General features: G+C 42.5%; 1 protein-coding gene across 5 annotated transcripts; it reads right to left on the bottom strand.

Moving 5' to 3' along the window:
• Window positions 1-4285: 4285 nt before the first annotated feature.
• Window positions 4286-12387, bottom strand: VGLL2 (vestigial like family member 2). Of its 5 annotated transcripts, none has more exons than XM_063097179.1 (4): window positions 12099-12387; window positions 9358-9667; window positions 6744-7265; window positions 4286-5387 (listed from the first exon to the last, which is right to left on the bottom strand). In XM_063097179.1, exons 1-4 carry the CDS (start codon window positions 12177-12179, stop codon window positions 5347-5349), a joined length of 954 nt encoding a protein of 317 aa, XP_062953249.1. In that variant the 5' UTR covers window positions 12180-12387; the 3' UTR covers window positions 4286-5346. The 5 variants fall into 5 exon arrangements, with proteins under 5 accessions (XP_062953249.1, XP_062953251.1, XP_062953250.1 ...); XM_063097181.1 differs by lacking the exon at window positions 4286-5387 and adding an exon at window positions 5395-5531 and having other exon boundaries at window positions 9358-9578; window positions 12099-12187; XM_063097180.1 differs by lacking the exon at window positions 4286-5387 and adding an exon at window positions 5396-5531 and having other exon boundaries at window positions 9358-9640.
• Window positions 12388-26766: the final 14379 nt, after the last annotated feature.

Genomic DNA, 26766 nt, shown 5'->3' with positions numbered 1-26766 from the left:
TAGAAATAGAGCTTACTGAGAGATTCTAAGAACAAAACAAAGTAATAGGAAATATGCTGCTGCTGTTTTTGTAGGTGAAATAACTGAATTCCAGTAAGGCAGAAGAAATTTGGACCTCTTAATTTTATTTTAGAGGAGCTTAGTTTTGTAAGAGTACATTGGAAAACTTATAGAAATACTGTAATGTGAGGTAGACCTGACACAATGTTGTAGAGAGCTTTATAGATTTTATATAGATGTAGAGAGCTTTTGTAGATTTTTCTCTTATTGGGTTAACTTGTTTTTTTAAAGTGATACATTCCAAATAAAGGGTTACCAGAGTAATAATTTTTCTAGTAAACTCAATACATATTCCTCTGAAGGTTAAACATCATTTCTTCAGCAAAATATTGTACTCTTCCCCCTAAGAGAAAATTTGTCTATCTCAAAGTAGACTTGGATTAGCAGAATTACCTCTGCTGACTCTGTCAGTGGCCACTCTTTGCCTGGACATGATGTTTGGAGGTCATGGCTGCAAACAACTGGGAGCTGTTCTTGGAGGCTGCCTTGCCTTTTTAGGTTATGAGGGTCTCTCTGTGTTTAGGATAACATGATTGACAGCTCCACTCCAGCTCCAATTAGCACCCTGTAATTTATTAGCTTCTGCTTTCAGATTATGCGTTAACTTCACAAATATTTCAACTATGGAAACAGCAGCTATCAAGTGTCTCTTTCCTGATCCAGCCCTCTGGGGCTGGAGTGAAATATAAGGAAAGAGTGGTACAGTTGGTCTGTCAAATGAGAATAATCATTTGTGTCTGTGTCTGTCTGAGGGCATGATGTCTCTGATTTCTCTTTAGCCTGCATTGGTGTATGTGTGTGTGTGTGTGTGTGTGTTGGGGGTAGGGTGGGGGGGAATATATTTGTGGATAAATAGATATAATTGTGGGGATCCTGTATTTTTATTATTAGAGTTTCATTTACTCATGGGTGACAAGGGAGACATGGTATTTAGGAAATGTGAAATTTATGTTTGCTTAACCCTGTTGCTTATGTAAATGTCACAACTTCAGTTACATACAGACAGCAACTATAATAACGATCCTGTCTTTAGGCTGTTTATTCCTTTACTCCAGATTTTAGGAATATATAATAAATGCTAAAAATCTAGCAAGAAAAGATGGAATATACAGAGCAAACAACTTGACAAGAACAATCAAAATGTGAATTATCTGCATGCAAATCGTCAACAAACTGTTAAAGCAATTTTATAAAAGAATCTTATGTTTTTCAGCTTTGTTTATTTTTAAAGTCTTTTCAAATATCTTTCCATTTTTCTTCCATGCTTTGACACCATCGTAATGAATTTAAATCATCACAATGCATCATAACTGCATTAAAATGCAGTTTATGGAAATGGTATTTATATGAAAGAAGTTTGTCTAAGTTTTTCTTATTTTTTTTTTATTTCCTCCAACTCCAAAGTAACCCAGCACTAAGTGCGTAAAAAAAGCTTCTTTATTTTGATAGAATACATCCAGCAGCCAGCACAGAAACATGGGCTTTGTGACTCTTAAGCAAAATGGAAGTCATAGTAACCTAAAAAGTTGTTTACCCCCAGATGCAAAAGGCACAGAAATCACAGAACTCGAGTGGCAAGAGAAGCTTTTGGTCAGGGAGTCCAAGTCCCAACACCCACCTCTGCTCTCCCTCCCACCCAGGCCCAAATCAATCTTAAGTCATTGCTAGAATTTGCCATGCATCGAAATAGAACTTCAAAGGGGAAATGAGACGGGATGGCAACTCCTTTTAAACTAAAGGAGTAGAACAGATAGAGTTCCCTGTAGCTGGGTGACTGAGTTCTCAGCCAAAGGGCAATCGGCAAAAGGATTACTTGGTGGTGGAGAGCTGTCTCTCCCCTTTTCATCACCTCTCCCTGGGCCTAGGCCAAGTACAAAGGGAAATCTGTGGGTAAAAAGGACTCCAAGCCAAAGGGTATGATTAGAGGAGAATCTCATCTTCCTCTCAGACCCCAACCAGGTATAATATATGTAAAAATGTCACATTTGCCTTTTCTCATGTCATCCGTCATTTCCTTGAATGTCCTAGTGAAACCTGCATGATTTCACCAGTATTAGCAAGACAGGCATGGGAGTTCATATTTTGTATGATTTGGTGGGTCTAAAGAATGTCAGTTAGGGCTATTAATTCGCCAAAGTTCTCTTTGATGCTTTTATTACACAGAACCAAATCATTATAATTCTAGGTCATCTTGCATTTCCTTTAGGAGGGTATAAAATGAAGCATAATGCTGTGCTTCATGTGTCCTACGTGCCAGGTCGCGGGAGCCTGGTCTGGATGGTTTATTCAGGACTGCCCCAAAGGCTAGGTTCAGTGAATGAGTCTCTTCACCAGCAACCTGATATTCAGGTCAGATGCAACTTAGGAGTGAGGTTTCAGTAATCAGAACCTTGTGGTTGGGAAAACACTCCCTGTGGGTTCTGATCACAGATCTTGTGAGTGGTAACGCAGGTGGAGCACAGGTAAAGAGCCTCTACCAGTGGGGAGTACTTAGGGGAGCTGTCTAGCAGAGAATGCGCTGCTATGATTTCCTCAACAGCTATGTAGTGGCAAATTCTGAAAAGTCCTCTGGGGCTTAATGCATTTTATTTAAGCTTGTATATACCAGTGATCTGTGCCAGTGGAACATGGATTAAAAAAAACCCACAGAGAAGTCCAAAGTTAATTTTAGTTATTGCTTCAATGTCCAAACCTCAGACTAACTTGTACATGGAATGGTTAGGTTGGGTGTGAAGAACTTCAGAGCAGTGAAGGCTGTTAAATACTGGAATGAATTAATAAAAGAAGCAATAATAATTCCTGTCTGGAGAAGAATAGAGATCTGCATCTGATTCAATGGTCTAAAAGTCATGCCTTTTGATGAAGGAGTTTGGACAATGTCCTGTGACAGTTCCTTTGAGACCTGTAATCCTGTAAGTTCTACAAAACATCAGTCTTCCATTCCCTTCTTTTCCCCCCTTCCTTACTCAGCTCTTGTGAAGGAGAAAATAAGCCCAAAGTTGAACTGCAAAGAGACAAATCAGTACTGAACAAGCAGTTATTGCAGTGGACAACAGTGAAACCTCTGCACCAGGGCTACCTGGGTTTGCATCCTGGCTCTGCCACTTACAAGCTTTGTCACTGGGCAAACTATTTTACCTCTGTGTGCTCAGCTTTCTCACAGGTAAGAAAGAGATCACAATAATGAATACCACATAGAATTGTTGTGAGGCTTAAATGAGTCAATCTATACATAAAGCCTTCAGAGCCGTGCCTGGTGCATAAAAATTAACATTAGTTATTATTATTGTTATCACATCTGGTGCAGCATAATCACACACTACCTTCCATGTGAGCAAAAACAATATCATTCTTATAATGATCATATTTTACAGGTACCCAATGATAGACAGAAAGAGGGGATAGGTAACTCTGACAAACTGATGCTATGAATAGGGTCCCTTAACTGCTTCTAACTCTTGAGACTATTTTCCAAGATAAATGATATTTGCCTCTCATATTATAATGAAGATCAAGATTTGGATTAATATTTTTATGCTTCAACAATGTGTAAGGGCAATTTCAGCACAACACAAAATATCTATACTGGACACTTTTGTGAAAAAACACAAATAACTTTGGCATCAAGGGAAAACAAAGAGAAAGACTATCAATTTCTAATAATCTCTCTCTTCTTTTTTTGCCTAGTGGGAGGTTTGGTTTCTTAGCCTAGCTTATTAAGATATAAAATAGCCAATATTTGAAAAACACTTATAATCAATGACTTTACTGTCTTAAGAGTCTTGAATTTGAGAAGTAACAATAATTCCCTTCTGGAAAATAATAAATCTGTATCTGACTGAATGGTCTACAGGAAGTGCTTTCTCTACGATCTCTGCTTCTAACTTGCTGAATGCTAACAGGTAAGCCTTGGCTTCCAAGGGCTACAATTTTCTCATCTGTAAAATAGGTGGGGTGAGTGAGGGGGGTGGGGGGAATACCTAACTTCTCAACTTCTGTGCTGATGTGAAGTGGAAAGGGGTTAACAAATTTCATAGCACAGAAAACACTTTGGAAAAACAAAGATACACACATGCATGTGTGCATGCATGTGTGTGTATATACACACGCATACACATAAGTAAGGTAATATTACTGAAATCAGATCATACTACTATAAATTATTTTATTCTACTAGAGAAAAACTAAGACATGTATTTTCTTTTTATGAAACACCACAGTGAACTCATAGTAAACAGACATCTTTAATGTTCGTTTCTTCTTCCTCATCACCTTTAAGCTTTGCCCATGCACAGACCCCTTCCCCTGCCCCAACTCTAAAGTGACTGAATCACACTGTAGACATTGAGGAAAATATCTGAGGTACTGGAGAATCTGCACACATTTCTTTCCCTTGTGGTGATTCCTAGTTCTTCTCCATGGAAACAGTCAGGGTGTCTTGTTGCTTTTTCATCCAGAGGATGGAGGGGGGTACAGAATTTGTAGCAAAGAAGGAAGAAAAGGGTTTCTTCTTTCATCATAAAATGTTCCTTGTAAAAATGTGATATATATATACATATATATAAAAAATATATCCAGTTCAATTGCAATTGTTCTGCCAAACACTGGGAATTGCCACCTTGGTCGAGTATTTCTGGAGTTTTAAACAGTTGTCCTACAACAGCTGCATTTCAGTAAGACTTGGGCAGGTGGCTCCAGATAAGCCACTTGCCACTCACAATCAGGCTGAGGTTTCCATGTTCACAGTCCAAAGGAAAAAGTGTGTCTTTGTGTCTGGAGTGGGTGACGTGGGGAAGGGATGGGCAGGAAGAGAGTTGGAGGCTGAGTGGTGAGGAAGAAGGAATTGGCTTCTTTTTACTTCTCTATGACAGTCTTTGATGCAAATACAAATTCATTTTTAAATCTGAGGATATTGACATCAGTAGTGGTATAATCACACTACCTAATGAAATAATTCACATCAGCATAAAAAATATTCACACCACAAAGTCTTTTCTTCTTTCCCCCTTTCCAAGACGGCTTATGATATCATATCACCTGACTAAGCCATCTTGCCACAGGTATTTCCAGTGATTTGGCCAAAAGTCATTAAACAATTCAGTCTATGGACGTGCTCTTTTGGCAGAAGGAGTTAATTTTAGACAAAACTTCTGTAGGTGTGGCTTTTGGTTTCCCCAGTACACTGAGAAGTTTGAAGTCTCTGCCTTCCCTCATGTCCTCGCACAGATGCTGAGCCTTCGTGGCTGGTCAGAAGGCAAAGGGAAGGGGAGACCCTGGGTCGGCAGATCAGCTCAGGAGGGATGCACCACAGAGGGAATAACGACGAGCTGCAAACCAAGATCAGAAGCGGTTACAAACCCACTCCATTTCAGCTCTGAGTGTCACCAATCGCACTATGCAGAGACCTACAGGGAAGAAGGTGGCTGTCTAAAACCAGTACAGATCCTTGCTTTTGTCCCGAGGCTGCAAACCTGAAAACAGAGATAAGAGGAGAGAGAGAAAGGGAGAAGAGAGAGGAAGAGAAGGGGTGGGGGAGGGAAGGCACAAGATATTTAAAGAAAAAGACAAACACCACTGTTTTACTGTGAAAGTCACAGACTTCATCTAAAGGGGGCTGAATGAAAGTAAAAGCAAAGCAAACAGAAAAGTCAAATCTTCACCTGAGGGAGGGGGGAGTGGACAGGACTAAAAGCCAATGATCGCACTTATAACTGTTTTTTTAATTTTTTCTAAAAATTAAGAAAAACAAAAAAAAAGCACAAAAACAATCCCTTAATTTAAATGTACCTTTCGAATTCAACTCTTCAAGCCAGAGACTTAGCATTATCATTAGGGGGGGGAGGGAGAAGGGAGGGAGGTCTTGGTGATGGGGAACAATAATCAGCTACAATGTATATCGACAAAATAAAATTTAAAAAAAAAATCACATTCTTTAAGTTTTACGTCTTTAAGAGACTTATTTAATTTGGCAGTTAAGCCAATTTCAGAGTCACATATTTTTCTTTCCTTATAATTATCACTAGGTGACAAGACCTCTCCAAGACATAGAGGATCTTAGACTACACTGTCAGCAGGTTCTCTAGATCAGCGCTGTCCAATAGAAATACAATGGGAGCCGCAGGCATAATTCTAAGTTTTCTAGCAGCCACAGTGAAAAAAAGGAATAAGAAACAGGTGAAAATTAATTTTAATATGTTTTAACCCAATATATCCAATATGCAATGTGTTAAAAATATTTTCACATGCAACAATATAAAAATATTAAGGTGAACTTTACATTCTTTTTTTTACACAAAATTTTCGAAATGCCGCGTGTATTATACACTGGCAGCACGTCGTAATTCAGCCTAGCCACAAATCAACGGCTCAATAGTCACACGTGGCTAGTGGCTACAGTTTTGAACAGCGCAGGGCTAGAATCTTTCCACTAAATTTCATTTAAAAAATAAAAAAGTTCTCTAATATTTATCAGCCAGATTAGGACAGGGTCCCACTTTCTCGTCCCGCCCACACCGATGGCACAGGGTCATCTATCAGCTGAAACACACCATGCCACGCAGACCCTCGGGCCACAGAGTCCCGGGGGCATCTCCCAGGAGAACTAAGGGGCTCCGGGGCTCAGCCCAGGGCCGGCTACAGAGCCGCAGGGGCCCCAGGAACACCAAACTCGCTCCTCCGCTTACCTGAGTCCACGCTGAGGCCCAGGCCCTGCGCCACGTCCCCGGCGGGGCTCGCGAAGGGTCCCCCGGGCGCAGCCCACGCGGCGCCGGCCGGCTCTCCCTTGGCGGAGAGCTCGCAGGGCGGGCTGCCGGGCGCGGGCGCCGGGGCTGGAGCGAGGCGGGCCGGGCGCCCCGAGGCGGCGGGCATCAGCAGCGGCCCGTAGCGCGGGTCGAAGTGCGGCGCGTAGACCTCGTGCACCGCGGCGGGCCGCGGGTAGGCGGCGGCCTGGGCGCCGAGGGCGCCGCCCAGCGCGTAGGGGTGGTGCGGGTGCGCGTGGTGCGGGTGCGCGTGGTGCCAGGGCTCGGCCGCGCCCTGGTGCAGGTGGCTGTGCAGCGCGGCCGGCGAGTAGGGGTCGGCGGCGGCGAAGGGCAGCTCCGAGTGTGCCGCGGCCAGGGGGCTGCCTAGCGGCGCGGGCACCGGCGTCTGGTACGCGCTGTTCCAGAAGGAGGCGGGGAAGCTGCGCTGGCTCATCGGGAAGGAGCCGTCTGCAGGCCGGGAGGAAAGGAAGAGAGGAGCGTGTCAGGGCCGCGATCGCCAGCGGCCACCCGCGCGGCCCCGACAGCTGAACGCGCCCGGCCGGCCGCCGAAGAGCGAGAAAGCGGCGGCGGGGCGGCCGGGCAGCCTCCGCCCCTGAGGCGGCGCCTTTCTAGGGGGCTGCGGTCTGTGAGAGCGAGGTCGGAGCATCGCAAAATGGGGAACCCTCCTCCGGAGGAGGTCCGCCTCCTCCGATTTCGCAGACGCGTCCTCAGTGCGGAGAGCCTGGGAGTGGCGGGGAGACGAAGAGCGGAGAGACCCCCTGTCCCCGCCCAAGTTTTGGGGCACAGGGCGCTTCCCCCGACTCCGGGCCGAGCTGCCTGGGCAGCCTCAGGCCACAGACACGGCCTCCCTTTCCCGGCCACAGCCTCTCCTCGAGCTCATGATACCTCTTCCCTCTCTTGGTCGGCCGCCTAGCAATCTCACTAGCCCCTCTCGCGTTTCAGCCTTCCTTGCTCCCAAAAGTGTGCCCCTCCAAGGCCTCGGTTAGACTAGAAGTCCGTCGACCTATTTCGAAGTCTGGCTATTATTAGTTTTCCTTCTAGAAATCTTTCAACTATGTTTTCCTAAGAACCCAAGCAAAAGAATAAACTAGACATACAGATATTAGAAGGGCAGCTGTGTTGTTTGTACAGAGGGACATGAAGAAACAGGTCTTTTATCCTAGGATTTAATTAACAAACTTTCTGCATCAAAGTGAGGACGCCAGGAATAACAATAGTAGTGTTGTCAGTATCACCGTTGACCCCTAGCGCCTGGTAGCGTTTTAAGAGAATAACGTTTAGATCAAATTTGTTGCCTTTACTTGGGAGTAAGACAATGTCATTTAATTCAAGGAACCTTTATTGAGCACCTCCTCTGGGGAAAGCATCTTCACCACATTCTAGAGAATTTCAAATGATTTGAAAATGCATTCTAAATGATGAACAGTCTTCCTGTTAAAAATATTTAGGCAACTGGAGAATAAAAAGAATGTTCTGTATTTAAAACGAATGTTTTTGGATCTTGTCTAAGGGCAAGGCTTGTGTAAACTGCCACACTCTCTTCAGAAAAAAAAAAAGGGGAGGGGGAATGAGGGTTAACATTTCCCCTAAAATGATGAAAAAAACACATGAAAATTTGTTTTCTTTTTTACAACAAAGTTTTCATTTCTCTGCTTGGTACACATCAAAAGCTAGTGAGCAAGTTTATCCAATGGTTCTTCCCACCTTTATCTTGTTAATAAAGGGAAGTTAAATTTTCAGAATAGAAGGGGGGTTTAGTTGGCTTGTCCAAGAAATCATTGTTCCAGGCTAGAGTAAAACAGGGCTTTGTAGGGAGGGTAGAAAAATAAAGAGGGGATGTGTTTTAGGAAAACCTTTAGAGATGTTTTGACTCTACCTAAGTTTTGTTTCTTTGTTACTTTACTTGCTTATCGAAGGGCTCTTTCTGCTTCAAAACTTCCCAAGTAATTGGAACTTGGCAAAAGGCATACATAGGTTGGTTTTAGAAGACATTCTCCAGCATGTTTTGCTGGAAGAGGGTCTAGGTCTTTTCCTCTGGGCAAAGTTTCAGAAATTGGGGAAGTGCTCTGTAAGTAGTTGGCAGTGAAGATCCTCCGCCCCCTGGTTTGGAAGGGTTTTGGAAACCTCACACTTCCACAGCGTATTTACATACATTTTTTATGTTTGAGTCTTACAACCTTGTCTGGGGATAGTTAAGAGGGCAAGTGTTCTAATTTTAGAGTCCAGTACATAGAGTGACCTCAAAAAGGTTAAGGGACTTGCCCAAGGTCATATTGCTAGGACTCGGTGGAGGCAACACACAAATCTAGGCCTTTTATTTCCAAGGCTAGTGTTTTTTTTTCCATATCACTGATCTGCTCTGACTCTTCAAGAAAAGATCTCATACCCAGGCCCTTTCCCCCTTTGTTTTTCTTATCCTCCCCAAATGCTCCTCCTCACCCCTTCCTTGACATCTAGTAGTCTTTCAGTTGCATACTCTTGGGCCCCTGTAGGTGGGCCCCAGGCTCCATCGCCCTTCTCAGCAGTGCCCCATACTCACCTCGCCAGGGCCCAGAGCTCCTCGGTGCTTTGCTGCTGGTACAGCTGGGGGAGTAGCTGCTAGGCTGGCTCAGGGCTCTGCTGAAATGTTCATCCACCACAGAGCTGATGTCCCCCTGGAAATAGGTGAAGAGGACGCAGCGGGAGTTGATGTACTCCGCCTCTGGAGGACGCTCTTTCTCTGGGCTGCCTTCTTCCTCTTTTATACTGGCTGGGGTTTGGCTGGAAAATGAGGAACTGCCGCTGCCACTGCTGCTGGGGCTGGCATTGCATTCCTGGGCTTCCTGCATTTTGGAGTAATAGGCTAGTTTCTGCTCAGAGAGAGAAAGAATAGAGATGGCAGTTTCAAAAGAGACAGCAAATTGGGTTCAGACTGAATTCCCTCATCCTGATCCCTAAAGTTTTCACAGGGAAACTGGCATCTATGTCTAAGTCTTGTGCGCTCTGCATAAAACCAGCAATGGGCCGGGGAGGGGGTGGGGTGGTGAGACACAGCTGGCAGGCCTCCCAGCCTGCACCTGAGCAAGGGCAACAGCGGCTTCCTTAGAGGAAGATTGCCATCTTTGGTTCTTCTGTCTCCCTGAAGTTGTTGCTGGGCCACAGGCAAATCTCTCCCAAAGTGTAGGTGTGAAGGTCCCAGAAGACAGCTAAGCATCCAGGTTATGAGCTGAGTTTGACCTCAGAGCCGGCATAAGGCAAATATATTTTAAAAATTAGTCTCTAAAGGAAAAGGGCACCCAAGTCCCGTTGAGGCTTCACTGTTTCCTGCTTGAGAATCCAGGGCAGAAGCACAAGATACAGGATTAAGCATCCTCACGATAGAACAGGAAAAAACAAAACCAAACAAAACCAAAAATAATCCACTCCACTCGACCACAGCCAGAAATGTACAGGAAGGCAACCAGGAATGTAAAGGAAGAACTGCCACAGAAAGTTTGAAATACTGTAGTTCCATGAGTAGTGGGGTAAAAATGTGGGCTAACTTTGTGACTGGGGAAATACGGATCATGTTAATAAATGCAAGTTGATATTTGCTTGGTCACCCATAAACTGTCTGTTTAAAAGCCGGTCTTAGTTTTTAAACAGATCTTTTAAGTAAAGAAGAACCAGTGGACTATAAGTATTTCAACCCTCACCATCTCCACACACATTGAGGAAATAAATAATAAAATAAATAATAAAAAGGAGCAGAAGGAAGGAGGTTCAGGTCCTGGTTGTCAGGTTAGGTAAATTTGATGTCTGATAGTGACTTTAAAAACCAAGTGCAGCTGCTGAGAACATTTTCTTAAAATGAACAATGGGCTGAATGCAGTGTTAAAGCATTCTGCAGGCAGAGATGGCCTGGGGTGGGTGGGGAGTCCCAGGCATACAAAAATGAACAGAGACCTTAGTGCAATAGATTGATCCAGGGTCTGGGAGGAGAAAGGACCAGCAAGTAAACCCACCTTACTTCTCCCAACCCACCTCTTGCCTCTTTTTAATAGTCTCATTGTGAAAAGGAGCTCATCTCACAGGCTGAAGCCAAAAGATTGAAATTATTTAGCAGTATCACTGCTTCCTAAATGTGATATTTCCACCTTGCTTACAATGAGGGGCTCTGGTGATTCCTAAAATTAACATTAAGACTAAGCAAACTCTAGGTTGGAAAGATAAAAAAGGAGAGTTGGAGGGAAGAAAACAAAAAGCAAAACATACCCTTTCCATCATTAATTCATCAGGAAATTTCCAGATAGACATTCTGAATTTGCAAACGAAATTAGCAAAAGCATGGATTCGGGGCGTTGGGGTGTATTTCAATTTCCTCAGAGCAGGAGTCCAGGCCCCTGCCTTTACAACATGGTCCGTACCCAATGTGTGATTTTGTTCTTTCCCCAGACTACTGTCCTCAGTTTCTGCTAGGACAGCTGAGGAAACGGAAGGGAAAACTGCTCGACCAGACACAGCCCAAAGAAAGGAGAAATTGTCAGAATTAAACGAAACTTGAAGAATTTGCAGAAACGGGGTTAAATGGTCTTCTTAAAAGTGGTTTGTTGAAGGCAGGGCTGCCTAGTTCAGCTACTCAGTCTCGAGAAAGGCGAAGTATTCTCTATCAAGCTCGCCTGGGCCGGGTCAATCGCACCCCAGTAATACTCCCCAGAATTTTGTATCGATTACAAAAACAGTGCATTCTGCGCGGTGCTCTTTGCAACGAATTCGTTGGCTCTAGAAATTGGCCTAATCGCCTGAGAATCGAAACGGAAGAAATTATTTCTGAGATAAATTTGCAGGGATGAGAATGCGCAGGCCTTGTATCTCAGACAGAAAGACAGAGACTGGCCTTTGCTTTTTGTTTTGTTGTCACTTTCACCTTTGGGACCAAAGTTCGGTTTTCCCTGCGTGGGCTTTGCTCGCAGCTCCCAGCACCGCACCACGCTGGGAAGGATCCGGAGCGAGACTCTACGAAGAAAATCCAGCCCGCTCCATCTTCGTCTCATTATTCCCGGGAAGACTCGGGCTCACTTTAACAGAGCTTAGCTGCCTTCCAAGAGAACAAGCCCGGGAGCTAAAGGGGTTAGTTAGCTAATTGCACAATCAACGGATGGCAGCGCGGGCAATCCCCGCATCCAGGCGGAGCCCGCCGCTGGCCGGACGCCTGGGACGCGCGGAGGAGCCGCGGACCTTGGGGTACAGGCGGGGGTCTGGGCAACGAGGAACGAGCCAGCCGTTCCCAGGTCCCGACCCCGAACCAGAGGAGAAACGTACCTGGTGGTAGGGGGTGTAGGCGGCTGCGAAGTAAGGCTGCGGAGGACCATAGACTTGGTACATAACATCCAGACAGCTCATGGCTCCCCGCAGCGGAGGCGGTTAAGTGTTTTTTCATCAACGCTCGTTCTGCGGGGCTCAGGGATGCTGCATGGGCGGCGCTTGGGCCCGAGCTCCCGAGGCATCGGCGGCGGAGCGACCGGCAGCGCTCCGAGGCTCGGGATCCCGCTGGCCCGCTCCCCTCCCACTCCTGCGATTCCAGCCCCGACCGCGCTCCGGGACAGAAGCGCCCGGGCTCCCGCTAGTGGGCATTTAAACCCCACGCCCCGCGGGCGTGCTGACGCCAATCGGGGGCCGCGGAGGGGGAGGGGGCGCCCAGGGGCGGGGACCCGGGGGCCAATGGGGAGCGAGGGCGGCGGACCCGAGGGGCCGCGGCTGTGTGTCCCGGGGCTCGCCCGCAGCCAGCTTGTGACCAAGGGTGCCGGAGACTGCGCGGTCCCTAGTGTGGGGCCCGAGGCTTCGCAACGCGAGTAGGGATTTCGCAGGCTAAAATGGGAGGGAGGGAGGGAGAGACGGAGACAGAGAGACAGAGAGACAGAGAGAGGGGTGGGAGGGGGGAATCGGGGGCGCTTATGCTCAGAGAGAGGAAGAAAGACGGAGAAAGGTCTCTTGGGAGAGCCGCGGCCTCACACTGGAGAATCGAGTGTGTGCGCCCGGGAGTGGCGAGGTGGGGCGGATTTTCCTCTCTGGGTCCTGGTGACCGTGAGGAGGGACGGCGCCGTCTCCTGGAATCCCCTAGGGGATCTGGGTCGTCGCTACAGACAGGATGCCGAAGGAGGCCGGACGCGGAGGAGCTCCCTCTGCGGGGAAATGGCACTGGCTGAAGCCTGTCACCGCTGCCCCCTCCGACCCGCTCGTCCTGTCGCCTGCTTCTACACCCCAGTTCCGCTCTCTTGGGCCGTTCCCTTCTGCCCCTCTAAAATTGGATCCCGTTCCTTTCTCTTTGAGGTTCTCCACCCTAAGCCGCAGGGTCAGTGTGGATCGCACCCCGCCTCTGGCTGCTCCGACTGAGAGCTGCTTTCGAGGAGTCCGGGAGGCCTCACCCAGTCCCCGGACGCCTGGCGCTCCACGCCGGGGTCTCCTCGGCCCGCGTCTCTTAAAGTTTTGGCCACTTTTGGGGACAAGGACCCGTTGGCTCTCAGAAGAGGCGTCCTAGGAGCCGTCAGAGAAGGCTTTTGCTGCCTCTTCTAAGCAGCGCGATGCTTCCAGAGGTGATGGAGGATGCACCCTATTTGTGAAACGCGCCCCGCCGTTTTCTCTTTTGCAGAGTGCTGCTGGCTCCGACCTCCTGCGGCTGTCTCCATCACCCCAGTCCACCACCCCCCACTAAGCCACCCCCCGGGGAGGAGGTGTAGCAGTGGAGACCGCAGTCCTACAAGTTCGGGCTTTCTCTAGTGACCGGGTCAGGGGGCGAACGGGTCGTTACGGGAATAGCGGCAGGCTGGACCTGGGGGCCCGGGAGCAGAGGCTGGGAGCACTGCGAGCCCAGACCCAAGGAAGAGGCAGCGTGGACACCGACGCAAGCGAACCCTAGTCATTCCCCACGTTAAATCCAACAGAACGACTCATCGATTCTCAGGCTATGAAACAGAATAAACACACCCCTGAAGATATGCTTGTGTTTAAAAAGTGAATGTTTTAAGCCAAGTTGTTTTGTGGTTGAATATTTGGTTTTGCTCGATTTGTAAGTGGGCAATGACTCCAAGTCGATTTATAAATGGTGGGCCGTCCTGAGCCATTGGAGAGTTTCCCTAATTAACTTAATTGCGTTGTAGCGCAATCTATTTTAAAGAAAATGAAAACTAAAGACGTTCCTTTAATCCAGTTTTACGCAAGACTCCCTTTGGGGGCCGGCCGCCTCGTGGCTGAGCTCCGCCGGCTTCTGGAGCTCCCGGCGATCCGGGCGCGCAGGTGAAGCACCACATCCCGCCCACTCCCACCCCAACGCTCCCGCCCCGGGAGCTGCAGAGCAGGGCCCAATGGCTTCTCTGCATTTTCTCTAGGGCAAGAGAGGGAATTGTCACCGAAGAGCCACGATGCGCCCCCTGGGTGCGGGGGTGGTGAGTGCAGGCCCCACGCTCCTCGGCGCTGCGCATGCTTACTGGGGGTCGCTCTGCCAGCCCCACGCCGGGTTCAGGGCTGGCCACCCTCTAAGGACGCCGCAGGTGGCCCGGTGTCCACGCAGTCGCCGCACCCAGGACGCAACGCTGCGGGTCGGTGCGATTCCCGCGGGCCCCTCTCCCCTTTCCCTCAGGTCCCACAGTCACCCTTGGACACAGAGATTCCACTTTGGCTTCTTCCCGCTTAGCGCCTCTCCAGGCGGGCGCGCGCCGTCCCCGCGGCCTCGGCCCTGCTGCGTGGCAGGCGGGCGGCCACGTGCGCGGGAGAAGCGGCGGGAAGCAAGCGCTGCAGCAAGTCTCGCCGATGCTCGGAGCCTCTGCTCCTGTCCTCACCCCCCTACCAACAGCATCCTCCTATCCCGCTTACTTTGACATTTTTATTTTACTTCAGCCCTGGGACTAGAAGCTTTTTGATTTTTCCGCAAATTCCGGAGAAAGTCACAACAACTTCTCGGAGTCCGACAAGGCCCAGTAAAATGCTATTTATTTTCTTTAAGGATCACAGGAGCGATTTCGCACATTTTGAACATAGAAAATGAAGATAATGTGATTCTAGGTGCCTAAAGCTGCTTTCTCTTCACATTTCTCAATCCCCTCTAAATTCGAACAGTTTTTAAAAATCTCGCTGATGCTAAGGGAGGGTATTGACTGTACAGGAGTTTAAAAGAACACGGTGAATTGGGTCATTGAGCATCTATCTTGAATTTATGCAGGAAAACATTCCCCTTCCCCCGAATGCAAAGTGAAGTGGGGAGGGGTGGTGGCGGCGGGTTAGCCCACTTGGGAGAGGTGCTGCTGATAACACCAGGGTCACGGGTTCAGATCCCCGGATCCCTACTGGCTAGTCGCCACAAAAAACAAAGGGAAGAAAGAAAAATAAAGAGCCTTGAGTTTTAAAATACGGCCCAATGGTTGGCGCTTGTTCAGTCATTTTCTCTGCAGCTGAAAAAAATGTAATTTACGCGAGGGTGGTATTTCTCAATCTCAGGAGATCGCCTCTTCTTCCTATGCTGTAGGGGAAAGTAAAACTCAGCTAAATTAAGACCCCCCCCACTCTTCCAGCCATTCAAGCCACCATGACATTAACACGTCGGAGGAGTCAGATTTTGATTCAGAGCCTTCGAAATGGACTACAGGCTGAAGGAGAAAGGTGAGAAAATTCTCTTTCCCTTTCCCACACTTTTTTTCTCTCTCCCTTCCTCTGCCCCCAGAAGAGACTGTAAACCAAACAGTTAAAATGTCCTGGAATTTGGGTCCCATGAACAGATGGTTTAACACCCCCAGAGAAACTATTACCAGTTGTATCAAATTACCTTTTAACATCCTAACTGGGCAAAGAGAGTACCAAGACTTCTTTCAGAAATGAATTCCACTTTCAGACAGATTCGTGGCAATTTATTAAGCTACCAGGAGGGAGCCATATGAAAATGAAGTTAATTCCAGGAAAAATTTCCTTTTAATACTCTAGTTCCAGTCTGCAATCCTAACAATATGTAAAACTGTGAAAATAAAAGACACCTTTATTTTCAAAGTTTGTTAGCAAAATTAAATTACTTTTGAATGAGTATGTGTTTCAAGATAACATCACAATGAAGTACCTTGCCTTCTCTTCAGAAAGATTTGCCTCTCCTTTTTATAAGCTAGGTGACTTCACTACCTCTGAATTTTTCTGTGATCTGTGTCATCTTATTCTGAAAATTGCAAAGATGCAGCTTTAAAGGAAGGACAGATGAACAGAACTAATTTGGAGAACTGACCTGCAGCCAGCCCAGGCTCTCCTTTGCCCATGGTTTATTTGGATCATGAGAGCTGGCATTTTGTTCTGCCTTATTCTGCCAACCAAAGGGGATGAACACAATGGTAATCTCATAGATTTCCCTCCCTAAACCCATACTTGCCTGTTTTACTAAGGAGAGATGTGTTTGGATTTAGGAGAGTAGCTGACAAGATTTTGTGGATTCAAGCTGTTAATAATATTAGTTGAAAACGTTTCTTCAAATGCCAGGTTTTTCAAGCATGGTGTGTTACTTAGGAATGACACTCTTGTAGTGGAGAGTCTGAATGGTGACTTTATTTTAAAGAAATAAGGGCAAAAAAGAGAAATCCATGCACTCAAACCTCACTAAAAAACTAATTGTTTGACTTAGTGAAATAACAAGAAAAAGAGGGTTTAGTTATTTTTATACAAACTTAGAGTAGCTCTAAACAGTGTTTCCAAATAAAAGCTCAAATGAACAGATGAGACTACTTTATAATTATTGACATGTATTTGATTATTATAGGATTGTTAAACTTTACCTCCTTCATATTTTTTAGACTGTATTTTCATGTTATGTACAAGTGACTTTAACTTTGGTGAAGTAATCACAACTTACTGAGTTTAGTTTTCTCTTGAATTTGTTTTGATATTAATGCCATTTCTAAGATTGAGAAATGTAATTAAACCATATCCGTCTTTCAGAAAGGAGTTCTTTTAATGAATCTCTATGAAATGGTTAGTGTAAAGACATGATCACACAAATTCAATTCAGATGGTTCAAACCTTTAAAAATGATAACATATAAATAGCAAAAAGGGAGATTTGTAAAAAATGTGTGTCAAATATTTTGGCTTGCCACATTTTTACAAGAGAGGAAAAAAAGATGGAAATTTACATTCTGTAAATTTGTAAATTTGTTTGTAAATTCTGTAAATTACTTGGCACACAGAGTTAAGTCAGAGAGCATGTACCTATTATTTCTCAATAGGAAGTTGTTTTTCATCTCTTCTTTGCCTGCAAAAGTCACTCTTATTGCCTCTAATTTCTGATTATATTAAAACATTTTCTTTCTTTAAAGACACACAGTCTGGAGATAGCCTAGAAGCCAACAGTGCAACTCTTTTTGTAAGACACAGGGACACAGTGGAATTTGCAGATTCAGAAGGTGGAAATGAACTAAAGGATTTAAACTGTTGACTTAGATATTTGACAGTATTGGTGTTGATCCATTCCCAAACTTCTGTTTATAAACTTGATTTCAGCAGGATGCTGGAGGGATTAAAAGGCGAACACAGCAATAACAGAGAGAAGGTGAAGATATCCATTTGAGTGTGATGTCCTGTCACATGCTTCAAGAGGTCTTGAAACAGCTTCATAGAAACTCTCATAGGAAATTTCTCTGGGCATGCATGAAAGAATTCATGCATGGAAGAATTTTTGGCACCAACTGCTACACTGTCACCATCCATTTTTAGTTCCTTTGAGTATTGTGACTGATTTTTAAACAGATTTCATGATGATATAAATTAGGTTTAACTATGCCTTATATATATCATGTAGTATGAGGTTTGTTTGATGCATCAGGACAATTAGCCTAGCAGACTGCAAAGCAGACTACATTTTAAAATTTTGTTCTTAACTTTATACTGTAAATACTGTATACATTCATATTTTAAAGTAAAAGTCCAGTTGTTGACTGTGAAAGTCAAACCTCAGCAGGTAGTATTATTCTTTCATTCCAATTTATGAGAGGCATAAATTAACCTGTTTTAAAACAATCCAACCCATGACATTATCTGAAATTTTTTAAAATTTGAAATTTAAAAATTTAAAAATGTTATCTTATTTGTCTCATGAAAGATATTGCCACACGGTGAATCAAAGTGGAACCCTGCCTGTGGTCTGGATTATTTAGAGGAAAAACTAGCTAAACATGGCTCTGTATAATGCTTGCTCCATTGCTTAGCTTGTCAAAGGGCCTGTCTAGTAAACATGGCCATGTGAGAAATCAGATTGAAAAATTCAGGCCTCAGAGTAGGCTTGCACTAAGGAAACTTATTCCCCTAATAGTAAGGTAAAGCCTGTACTCCTTAGTCTTGCTAATTCTTTTTCCAAATGTGTGTTTGCTCAGAATACGGCCATGACCTTAGTAATGTCTATTGGTACTTGGTAATAATATAAGAAACAGTAATTTTGAAATTTTTCAAAATGACCATATATTTTTACCCCATAACTTTCTTTTTCCCTATGGATACTAAGTAGCAAATACACTTGCAGCCCTAATTGGCATCAGTGTGTATAGCTTTGCCCCCTGGGTGTATGAGGGAGTGGCTATTGCAAGGCAGTGCCCTTTATTATTTTTGGTAATGAATATGGTAAAACAGTCTTTCAGTTATGCAACATAGTAACTCCATTGCTAAACAGCTATTGTTGTTAGAAAAATAGGTGGTATCTGTGCATTTAAAATGAAGTGCTATTGGCGTGGGGAGATCAGGGAGATGTTGGTTAAAGAACACAAAATTTCAGTTAGACAGGAGAAATAAGTCTGAGAGAACTATTGTAAACATGGTGACTATAGTTAACAACAATACATTATATACTTAAAAATTGCTAAGAATGAATTTAAAGTGTTTTCACCACACACACACAAACAAAAGTATGTGAGGTAATGCATATGTTAATTAGCTGGATTTAGCCATTACACAATGCATACATATTTCAAAATTTCACGTCGTGCACCATAAATGCTTGCAATTTTTATTTGTCAATTAAAAAATAATAAAATGAAGTGCTAAACTGAGGAAACCATATCAATGAATTAAAGAGAAACAAAGATCCTTTTTTAACATGAGTAGCAGACCTGAAGGCTATGGAGAGTTATTGCAGCAGAAAGAAAATCCCAGTAGTAGGTGTTAAAAAGACATGTCAAAGCACATGTCATCAAATAGTTACATAGACAAGTAGCTGGAGAACTGGAGAGAATCCCCAGGTCTTAGAAGGGGAGGGACAGGGGGAAATCTTGCTGCTGGTATCACCTTTGAAGCATACAAGTGGCAGACCTGATCCCTGGGTGGCCATAGCTCTAAAAGTCACATATTTTGGGAACTCAGCTCACTGGTCTCTATTCATGGGACATTGCCCTGCCTTCTCTGGGAAAGCAATACAGCCTCAGTCTGACAAAATTATCTTAGCTACTTTCTTAAGAATGGAGGAGGCTGAAGAGTAGCATGGGAGGAGTGATGTGTTCAGTACCAGGACACCAGGCTCTGACACATGGTGTGAGTGGAATCATCCCTTCTGCTCCCAGTTTACCCACCTGTACAATGGAGCAGCTGGACTAGATGATCTGTAAAGATGTTTATGGCACCAAACTCTGAAACTGGAACAAAGTCACATTTGAAAGTAGTGTATAATGTTTATAAACATTCCCAACATGAGTGCTATTTTCAACTTAAGATCCTTCTCGAAGAATAGCACATTATAAAATTTATATGAAAACCAATAATTCTGTGTTCCCAAATTCTCACCGAGCAGGGGCATATTTTCAAAGGTTTGCCAGTAATAGCCAGACAGAGATTCTTTAGAATTTCCAGAGAAATGTAATTCAAAATGGAGCTCTGTCTTCCAAGCACTGGGTGAGTGAATTGAGGTCTCCGGTATCCTGTATTGGAAGTAAAACTGCCCATTATATTTACTCTCTGAGGGCCCAAGTTAACATATGGTATGTATAAGAACATCTAGTGTCTGCTTCTTGAGAAATAAATGTTTAACCTTTCTGAACTCTTATGAGACTGAGCAAGGAAGATGCCCATTCTTTTATTTGGTAAAGTTGGGGCTTCAAAACAAGGACTTTTTAATTTTTATCACATTATATAATTAATGTATATTTTAATGTGCAGTATATATAGCATATGTAATAGAGGAAATAAATTTACTGGAATTATTAGTCATAGCATCCATTTTTGGTGATTAGTATCCCCCAATTCCCCTGTCTAGGGTAGGTGAATGCTTAAACAGTAGATTTATGGAAGAAAACAAGCAGTAATATACACTATGTTAGGGTTCTTAGCTTAGTTAGAAATTTTGTTACTCTCCCTTTCCTAAAGAAAATTCAAAAATTTCTGCAGAGATGACATTGAGTTTATCATTACACTCACCCCTTTTGCTTCAAACCCATAAAAATAATAAATAAAATTTAGGAAGAGATAATCAGAAAACATGAATGGACCTTCAAACAAGGTAAACATTCCAAGGCAAAAAAAAAAAAAAAAAAAAAGAAAAGAAAAGAAAAGAAAAAGTGTCTTAGTCTGTTTTATGCTGCTGTAACAAAATACCATAGACTGGGTAATTCATAATGAACAGAAATTTATGTGGCACAGGGTTCTGGAGGCTGGGATGTCCAAGATCAAGGGTCCAGATCAGGTGAGGGTCTTCTTGTTGCATCACAACATGGTGGAAGGCATCACATGAAGAGAGCTCATGTATGAGAGAGAAGGGGGCTGAGCTCATCCACTCCCACAACAGTGAAACCACTCCCATGATAACATCATTAATCTCTTTACAAAGGCAGAGCCCTCATGATCTAATCACCTTTTAAAGGTCCTACCTCTCAACACTGTTACACTGGGGATTAAGTTTCCAGCACATGAATTTTGGGGGACACATTTAAACCATAGCAAAAAGAAACTCAAAGTAACAGGCAGGGCTGGCTCCATGGGCTTTCTGGGCTCTGGGCTGGAAGCTGGCAATCAAGATCTTGGCTCCTGCAGGAGAATGGGGCTAAAAATCCTGTGCTGGACTCAATTCCTGAAACCAAGCCTTGTTCTGGGGCTCTCTTGCCCACAAAGGAGGCTGAAAAAATGGCTGTTGATCTGCTGCCCTGTCTATATTACTTTATTAAAGCTCTTGCCCTGCCTAGGCAGGGGGGAAAAACTACAGCCTCATGACAAAGAACTATGCTAGATAATGCTCTGACTCTGTGCCTGGATTTACATTATCCCTGATATTACAGTGGAGCGGGAGTTCTGAAATACACACATAAGAGAAGGTTATGAAATAAAAGATGTGTGCATGTGGTGGTGGGAAGGGCAGGCAGCGGCAACTGGAAAAATGTTAGCAGGGAGGGCAAGGGAATAATTGCTTCTATATTAAAAAACACTTATTTAGTCAGAACTCATCATGTGAGATAAGGGTACCTTCCAATACAAACATATATTTGTGTGTGTGAATATATGTGTGTGTGTATGTGTCCACCTACAACAAAAATCAGGGTTCTCTTAGCAAGAAAAAATGGGGGATGATATTGTGTAGACAACTAAGAGTATCTTATGCAAAATAATGAGACATTTAAACATTATATTACTCCAAAATACCACATATACATATTGTTCTACAGAGATTTACCAAATCCTTTCTTTTACAAAGTGTTTGAGAGAATAGAAGAGGTCTTGCTACCAAAATTGGACCAAGACACATAAGAAAATAGTTATTAACCAGTATCTGTTGGTAACATTGATGCAAAAATCTTGAGTAGAATACTATTGATTTGGTTTCAGCAGAATTTAGAAAGAGATACATTGTGACCAGGTAGGAGGGTTTTATACTAGAATCCAAATTCAAAAAATCTATTAATTGACACGTACCACATTAGCATATGAAAGGAGAAAAAAAAACCTTACATGACATGATTATCTCACTGGATACAGAAAAAGCACTTAGTAAAATTTTACCCTCACTCATTGTAAAAACCAAAATAGATGGGAACTGCCTTAATTTGATTAAGGATAGTCATGAAAAATATACTGCAGAAACTAAACATAAAGAATAAATTTTAGAAACTTGCCCCCCGAAGAGTAGAACAAGACAGAGATGGCTACTATTTTTACTTCTAGTGGACATTATACTGGTGGTCCTAATCAATCTAATAAGACAAGGAGAAAAAAAGAGGCGTGAGTATTTGAAAGGAAGAGACCGAATATCCCTATTTGTAGGTGATGTAATTGCGTACTTAGAAACTTTAAGATAGTCTACAGATTTACTGATAGAACTAACAAAGATCAGCAAGATCGCTGGATCCGAGAGATCAACTTAAAAAGATCAGCCTGGAGAAACTTATGTTGAGTGAAATATGCAAAGCACAGAGGGATACGTAGCACATGTACTTACTCATGTGTGGGAGCTAAGAGAGAGAGAAGGAAGGAAAGAAAGACCACAGTAGTGTGTTGGACTTGCAGAGGGAGAGAACATTCTATGGGCTACAAAGTGGATGGGGTTGGAGCGGGGAGGGGATGGAGGTTGGGGATGATTGGGTGGGGGACACGGGGTACAAATGCAATTTGTGGTGATGGGTATACAGCCAGTATGAATCTGGCCCCTGCATCATGGGGATGAGGGATGACAATCAGCTTTGTATCTCATGCAAATTCATAGCCAATAATCATAAAAAAAGATCAGTAACCTTGTTATACCTGAGTAATAATCAATTAAAAAATGTAATAGGAAAAGATCCCAATCAAACAATAGTAGTAGGTATGTAGAAGTAAATACAAGGGTTCTTGAAAAGAGTTTGTGGAAAAATAGAATTGAAAGATAATATGAATCTTTCCATGAACTTTTTGAAGTACCCTTGTATAATAAAATATGTTAAAGATTATTGGGAGAAAATTACAAAATATTATAGAAGGCCACACACACACACACACACACACACACACACACACACACACACACACACACACACACACACACACACACACACCTGAATAAGTGTATATATGGCATTGCAAATGAAAACACTTAATGTTATAAAAGTAGCAATTTTCCCATCAACAATAAAAATAATCAAAGTGAATTTTAATCAGCTTCTCAGTGAAGTTTTTCATCATACTTGACAAGATGAAAAGTCCTTTGGTAGAACGAAGGCCTAAGAATAACTAAGACAATTAAGAAGTAGCACAAAATATCTGTTAGAATTTGAGACATTTATGAAGTCATAGTAATTTACACAAAGTGACATTCACATTACAAACCAATGAAAGGAAGAATAGACACCCTAGAAACAGATCCATGCAAATATGGAAACAATAAATTGTTGAGGGAGTATTAAAAGTAGCAGAAAAAGGATGGGCTGTCATATGCAAGGTGCTAGGATAATTGCTTTTTCATATATTCATAAATAAAATTTGATGCTTAATTTACACCATGTGCAAAAATAAATCCTCGTTTGATTTACTTCAATGCAAAACCATTTAAAGAAACTGAGGAAAATATCCCCACTGCTATGAAGCAGAAACAGATTTTTAAAAAAACATGGCAGAGAAATGGTGAATTACAATGGAAAAAATTAATAAATTTGACTTTATTAAAATTAAAACTTCAGTTTAATAAAAGATGCAACAAAGAAAATGAAAAGTCAAGGAATGCGGTGAGAAGATACTTATGAAACATATTACCAACAAATAATTAGAATCCAGAGTCTCTAAGAATTCCTACAAATCAATTTAAAAAGACAATACACTGGAAAAATAGAAAAGAATATGAACAGTTAATTCACAGAAAGTCAAATGACCATTAAATATGAAAAGATTAATTTTACTAGTAGTGGTAACCTGAGCAATGAAAGTGAAACCAATAAGATAATTTTTACAACCATCTGGGTTCGGGAAAAAATGATAAAGTCTAGCAATACCAAATCCTGGCGAAGATATGGAGCAAAGGAAAATTTCAAATACTTTTGATGGAAACATAAGTTGGTATAGTCAATTTTGAAAGAACGTTGGCAATATGTAGTACTGTCTTGAAGATCCACATGTCCTTCAACTCAGCAATTTCATATATAAGAACATATTCCAGAGAATTTCATGCACATGTGCACAAAGAAATGTGTGTAAGAAATATCTTTGAAACATGATTTGTATTAGCAAAAAACAAAAATAGGAGACAAAAACCCCCAAAAAGCAAAACAAAGCAAAGCAAAAATGAAACAAATGCAAAAGCAGAATGAATAATAAATTGTGCTACGTTAACATAATGAGATAGTCAGCAGGTAGAACAGAATTATAACTACATGTATCAATATGGTTAAATCTCAACAGTATTGTCAAAAAGTAAAAGGTGATTGCCAAAATGGGATATGTTTGCATAAAGCTTGAAAATCTGTGAAACCATGCCATTATATTGTCTATAGTATATATATATAGGTAGTAATATGAAAATTGCAAGGGAAATTCAAATGTCAGTTTCAGGATAATGGCCATTGCTGGAAAGGGAGGGAAACAGGAAAAAGGAGAGGTACACAGGGGACTTTTATGATTTCAAAAATCTCTGAGTTAAATATGGCAAAATTTGATAGGGTTGGGGGTGGTTACAAGAGTGTTTTGTTATGTTATTCAAATCTTTTCATCTTAAGAGATGAGATTATTGGGAAATTATAGCATCAGAGAAAGTATATTTGTGGGTTTGATTTAGTATTATTTTCTCCTTCTGTTTTCTAGACTTTTCTTTGTGATGGAAGTAATTCACATCTGTACTATGAGGTAATTCACATTTGTATATAAAGTCTTACAAAAGTTAGATTGTCATACAGGAAGAAAAGAGAGGCACTAATTTACCGTCTCGTAGTTAGTCATTAGTCTTAAAAGCTATCCAGCAATTTGAGGGAAAAAAAAAATGTCTACTTGTTAAAATTTGGGGATTTCCTTGCTGGGGAGGATGGGTAGACTTGCAAGGTCTTTGGGAAGTGGCTCGGGGAATAACAATTGCACCTGAAGTCTTCTGATCCTCAGTTGCTGGAAAAGCAAGGAAAACTACCTTAGGGTAGGTAATCAAATGCATTTTGCTCTGAAATTTAGGGAAGACAGAGCTTAATTATCTTCTTCAGGAACAAGTGTTCTTTGTTCAGCTATTGTATGGTTCAAGCCCATGGTTGTTAGATTGGGTTGCCATACCTATTTATTCCAACAGATTATCATGGCAACTGATTCAGGGAAACATTTCCCATGAAACCATTATTGTAAAAATTCAGCTCCTTTACAACTGCCAGAGGATTAGGTTACTGCTTGTAGTAACTGCTCATTTATGTTTTTCAGTCTCATAACAAGGACTTTCGAAACATTTTATTTAACACATTCCATTTCTATATAAACAAGATAGACTTCAAGTGAGGTGCCTTTCTTGTCCGGGTTAAATTTGAGACATAAGTGCACTTCAGAATTTAAATGGAGTGGGATAAATAAGTGAACCGTGCAAGAGTGACCTAACTTGCATCTGCATTTCCAGTCTAACTGCTGAGATTTTTCAGGAGAGTCTGAAGATACATCAATTACTTACACTTACTCTCGATTTCCAACTTGTATTCACAGCTTAACTAAATATTATAGACAGTGAACAGGGTGTCAAAAATTGAAGACAAAAGAAATTGGAGAAAAATTACCTATGAAGTTGCAACATTGCAACATTTCTTTGTATTTTCTTTCTTTCTCTTTTCCTTTAGATACATTAAAACAATTTTTTAAAATTAATAAATAATTTGCCTACAGAAAAGTTCACTCTTTGTGGTGTATAAGTTGTATGAGTTCTGATAAATGTATACCTGAGTATAACCCCCACCACGATCAAGATATAAAATAGTTTCATCACTCCAAAAAAATCCGCTGAAGCTCCCTTGTAGTCGACTCTGCCGTCTCTCCTTCCTAGACTCTGGCAACAACTGATATCTTTTCTGTTTCTGGAATTTTGCTTTTTTCCAGAATGCCATATAAATGGAATCATATAGCATGTAGCTTTTCTTGGTGCGGTTTCGTTCCCCTTAGCAATGTGTATTTGAGATTCTTCTAAGTTGTTCTGTGAATTAATAATGTTACTTTTTACTGCCGAGTGGTATTCTATTGTAATAATGTACCACAATTTGCTCACCCATTCACCAGCTGAAGAATATTTCTGTTTTTTCCAGTTTTTGTATATTTCCTTATTTTCCATTTTTTTTTTAAATCAAGAAGTAAGCTACAATGCATACATGAATAAAATTATGTGACAGGTTACTTCCCAGTTACAGAGTGGTCTCTTTTAGGCCTGAGATTGTGAGCTGACTTCAGACACAACGCTGAGCCTTTCTTCTACTTGTGGCTTCCTCTGGTTTGCCTACTAAGTTCTAGAATGGCTGTGTTATGCTGCACTTGAAACCGCCTTTTCAAACTTTTCCACACATTCTCAAAATCACTAATCCTCCCTTCATGGAAGCATGACTTTATCTCAGAACTCAGGTTGAAATAATATAGTTAGTGGTGTGAGCTTTTGATCAATTTCTATGCTTCCCATTTGCTTTTAATTTCCATGAAAGGGGGACCAGGCCTCCTTTTACTTGCCATTATTACCCCAGGACCTAGCATAATACAGAGCCCACAGCAAGCTCTCAATATTTTTGAATGTACAAATGCTCTATAACTCTAAGCAGATGATTTCCCTTTTGCATTTCTGAGAACATTGAGTTAATTTCTCTTCTGGATATCAAATTATTCATTCATTTACATATCTTTCATCTATCTCTCTATCCATCTATCTCTCTATCTATCCATCTATCCATCTATCTATCCATCCATCCATCCACCCACCCACCCACCCACCCACCCATCCATCCATCCATCCATCCATCCATCCATCCATCCATCCATCCATCCATCTATCTATCTATCTATCTATCTATCTATCTTTTTCCTAGAGGAAGACATGCCTA

This window comes from Cynocephalus volans, chromosome 5 (assembly GCF_027409185.1).
Source record: "Cynocephalus volans isolate mCynVol1 chromosome 5, mCynVol1.pri, whole genome shotgun sequence".
Lineage (NCBI taxonomy): Eukaryota > Metazoa > Chordata > Mammalia > Dermoptera > Cynocephalidae > Cynocephalus > Cynocephalus volans.
This window is presented reverse-complemented; position numbering and strand designations above follow the sequence as displayed.

Excerpts from the sequence above, each read along its gene's own strand:
- VGLL2 (XM_063097176.1), bottom strand. The coding sequence starts at position 12,179 with ATGAGCTGTCTGGATGTTATGTACCAAGTCTATGGTCCTCCGCAGCCT. Across the intron at positions 9,668-12,098 it reads CCTACACCCCCTACCACCAG|AAACTAGCCTATTACTCCAA; the intron begins GTACGTTTCTCC and ends CTCTCTGAGCAG. Across the intron at positions 7,266-9,357 it reads GAGCTCTGGGCCCTGGCGAG|ACGGCTCCTTCCCGATGAGC; the intron begins GTGAGTATGGGG and ends CCCGGCCTGCAG.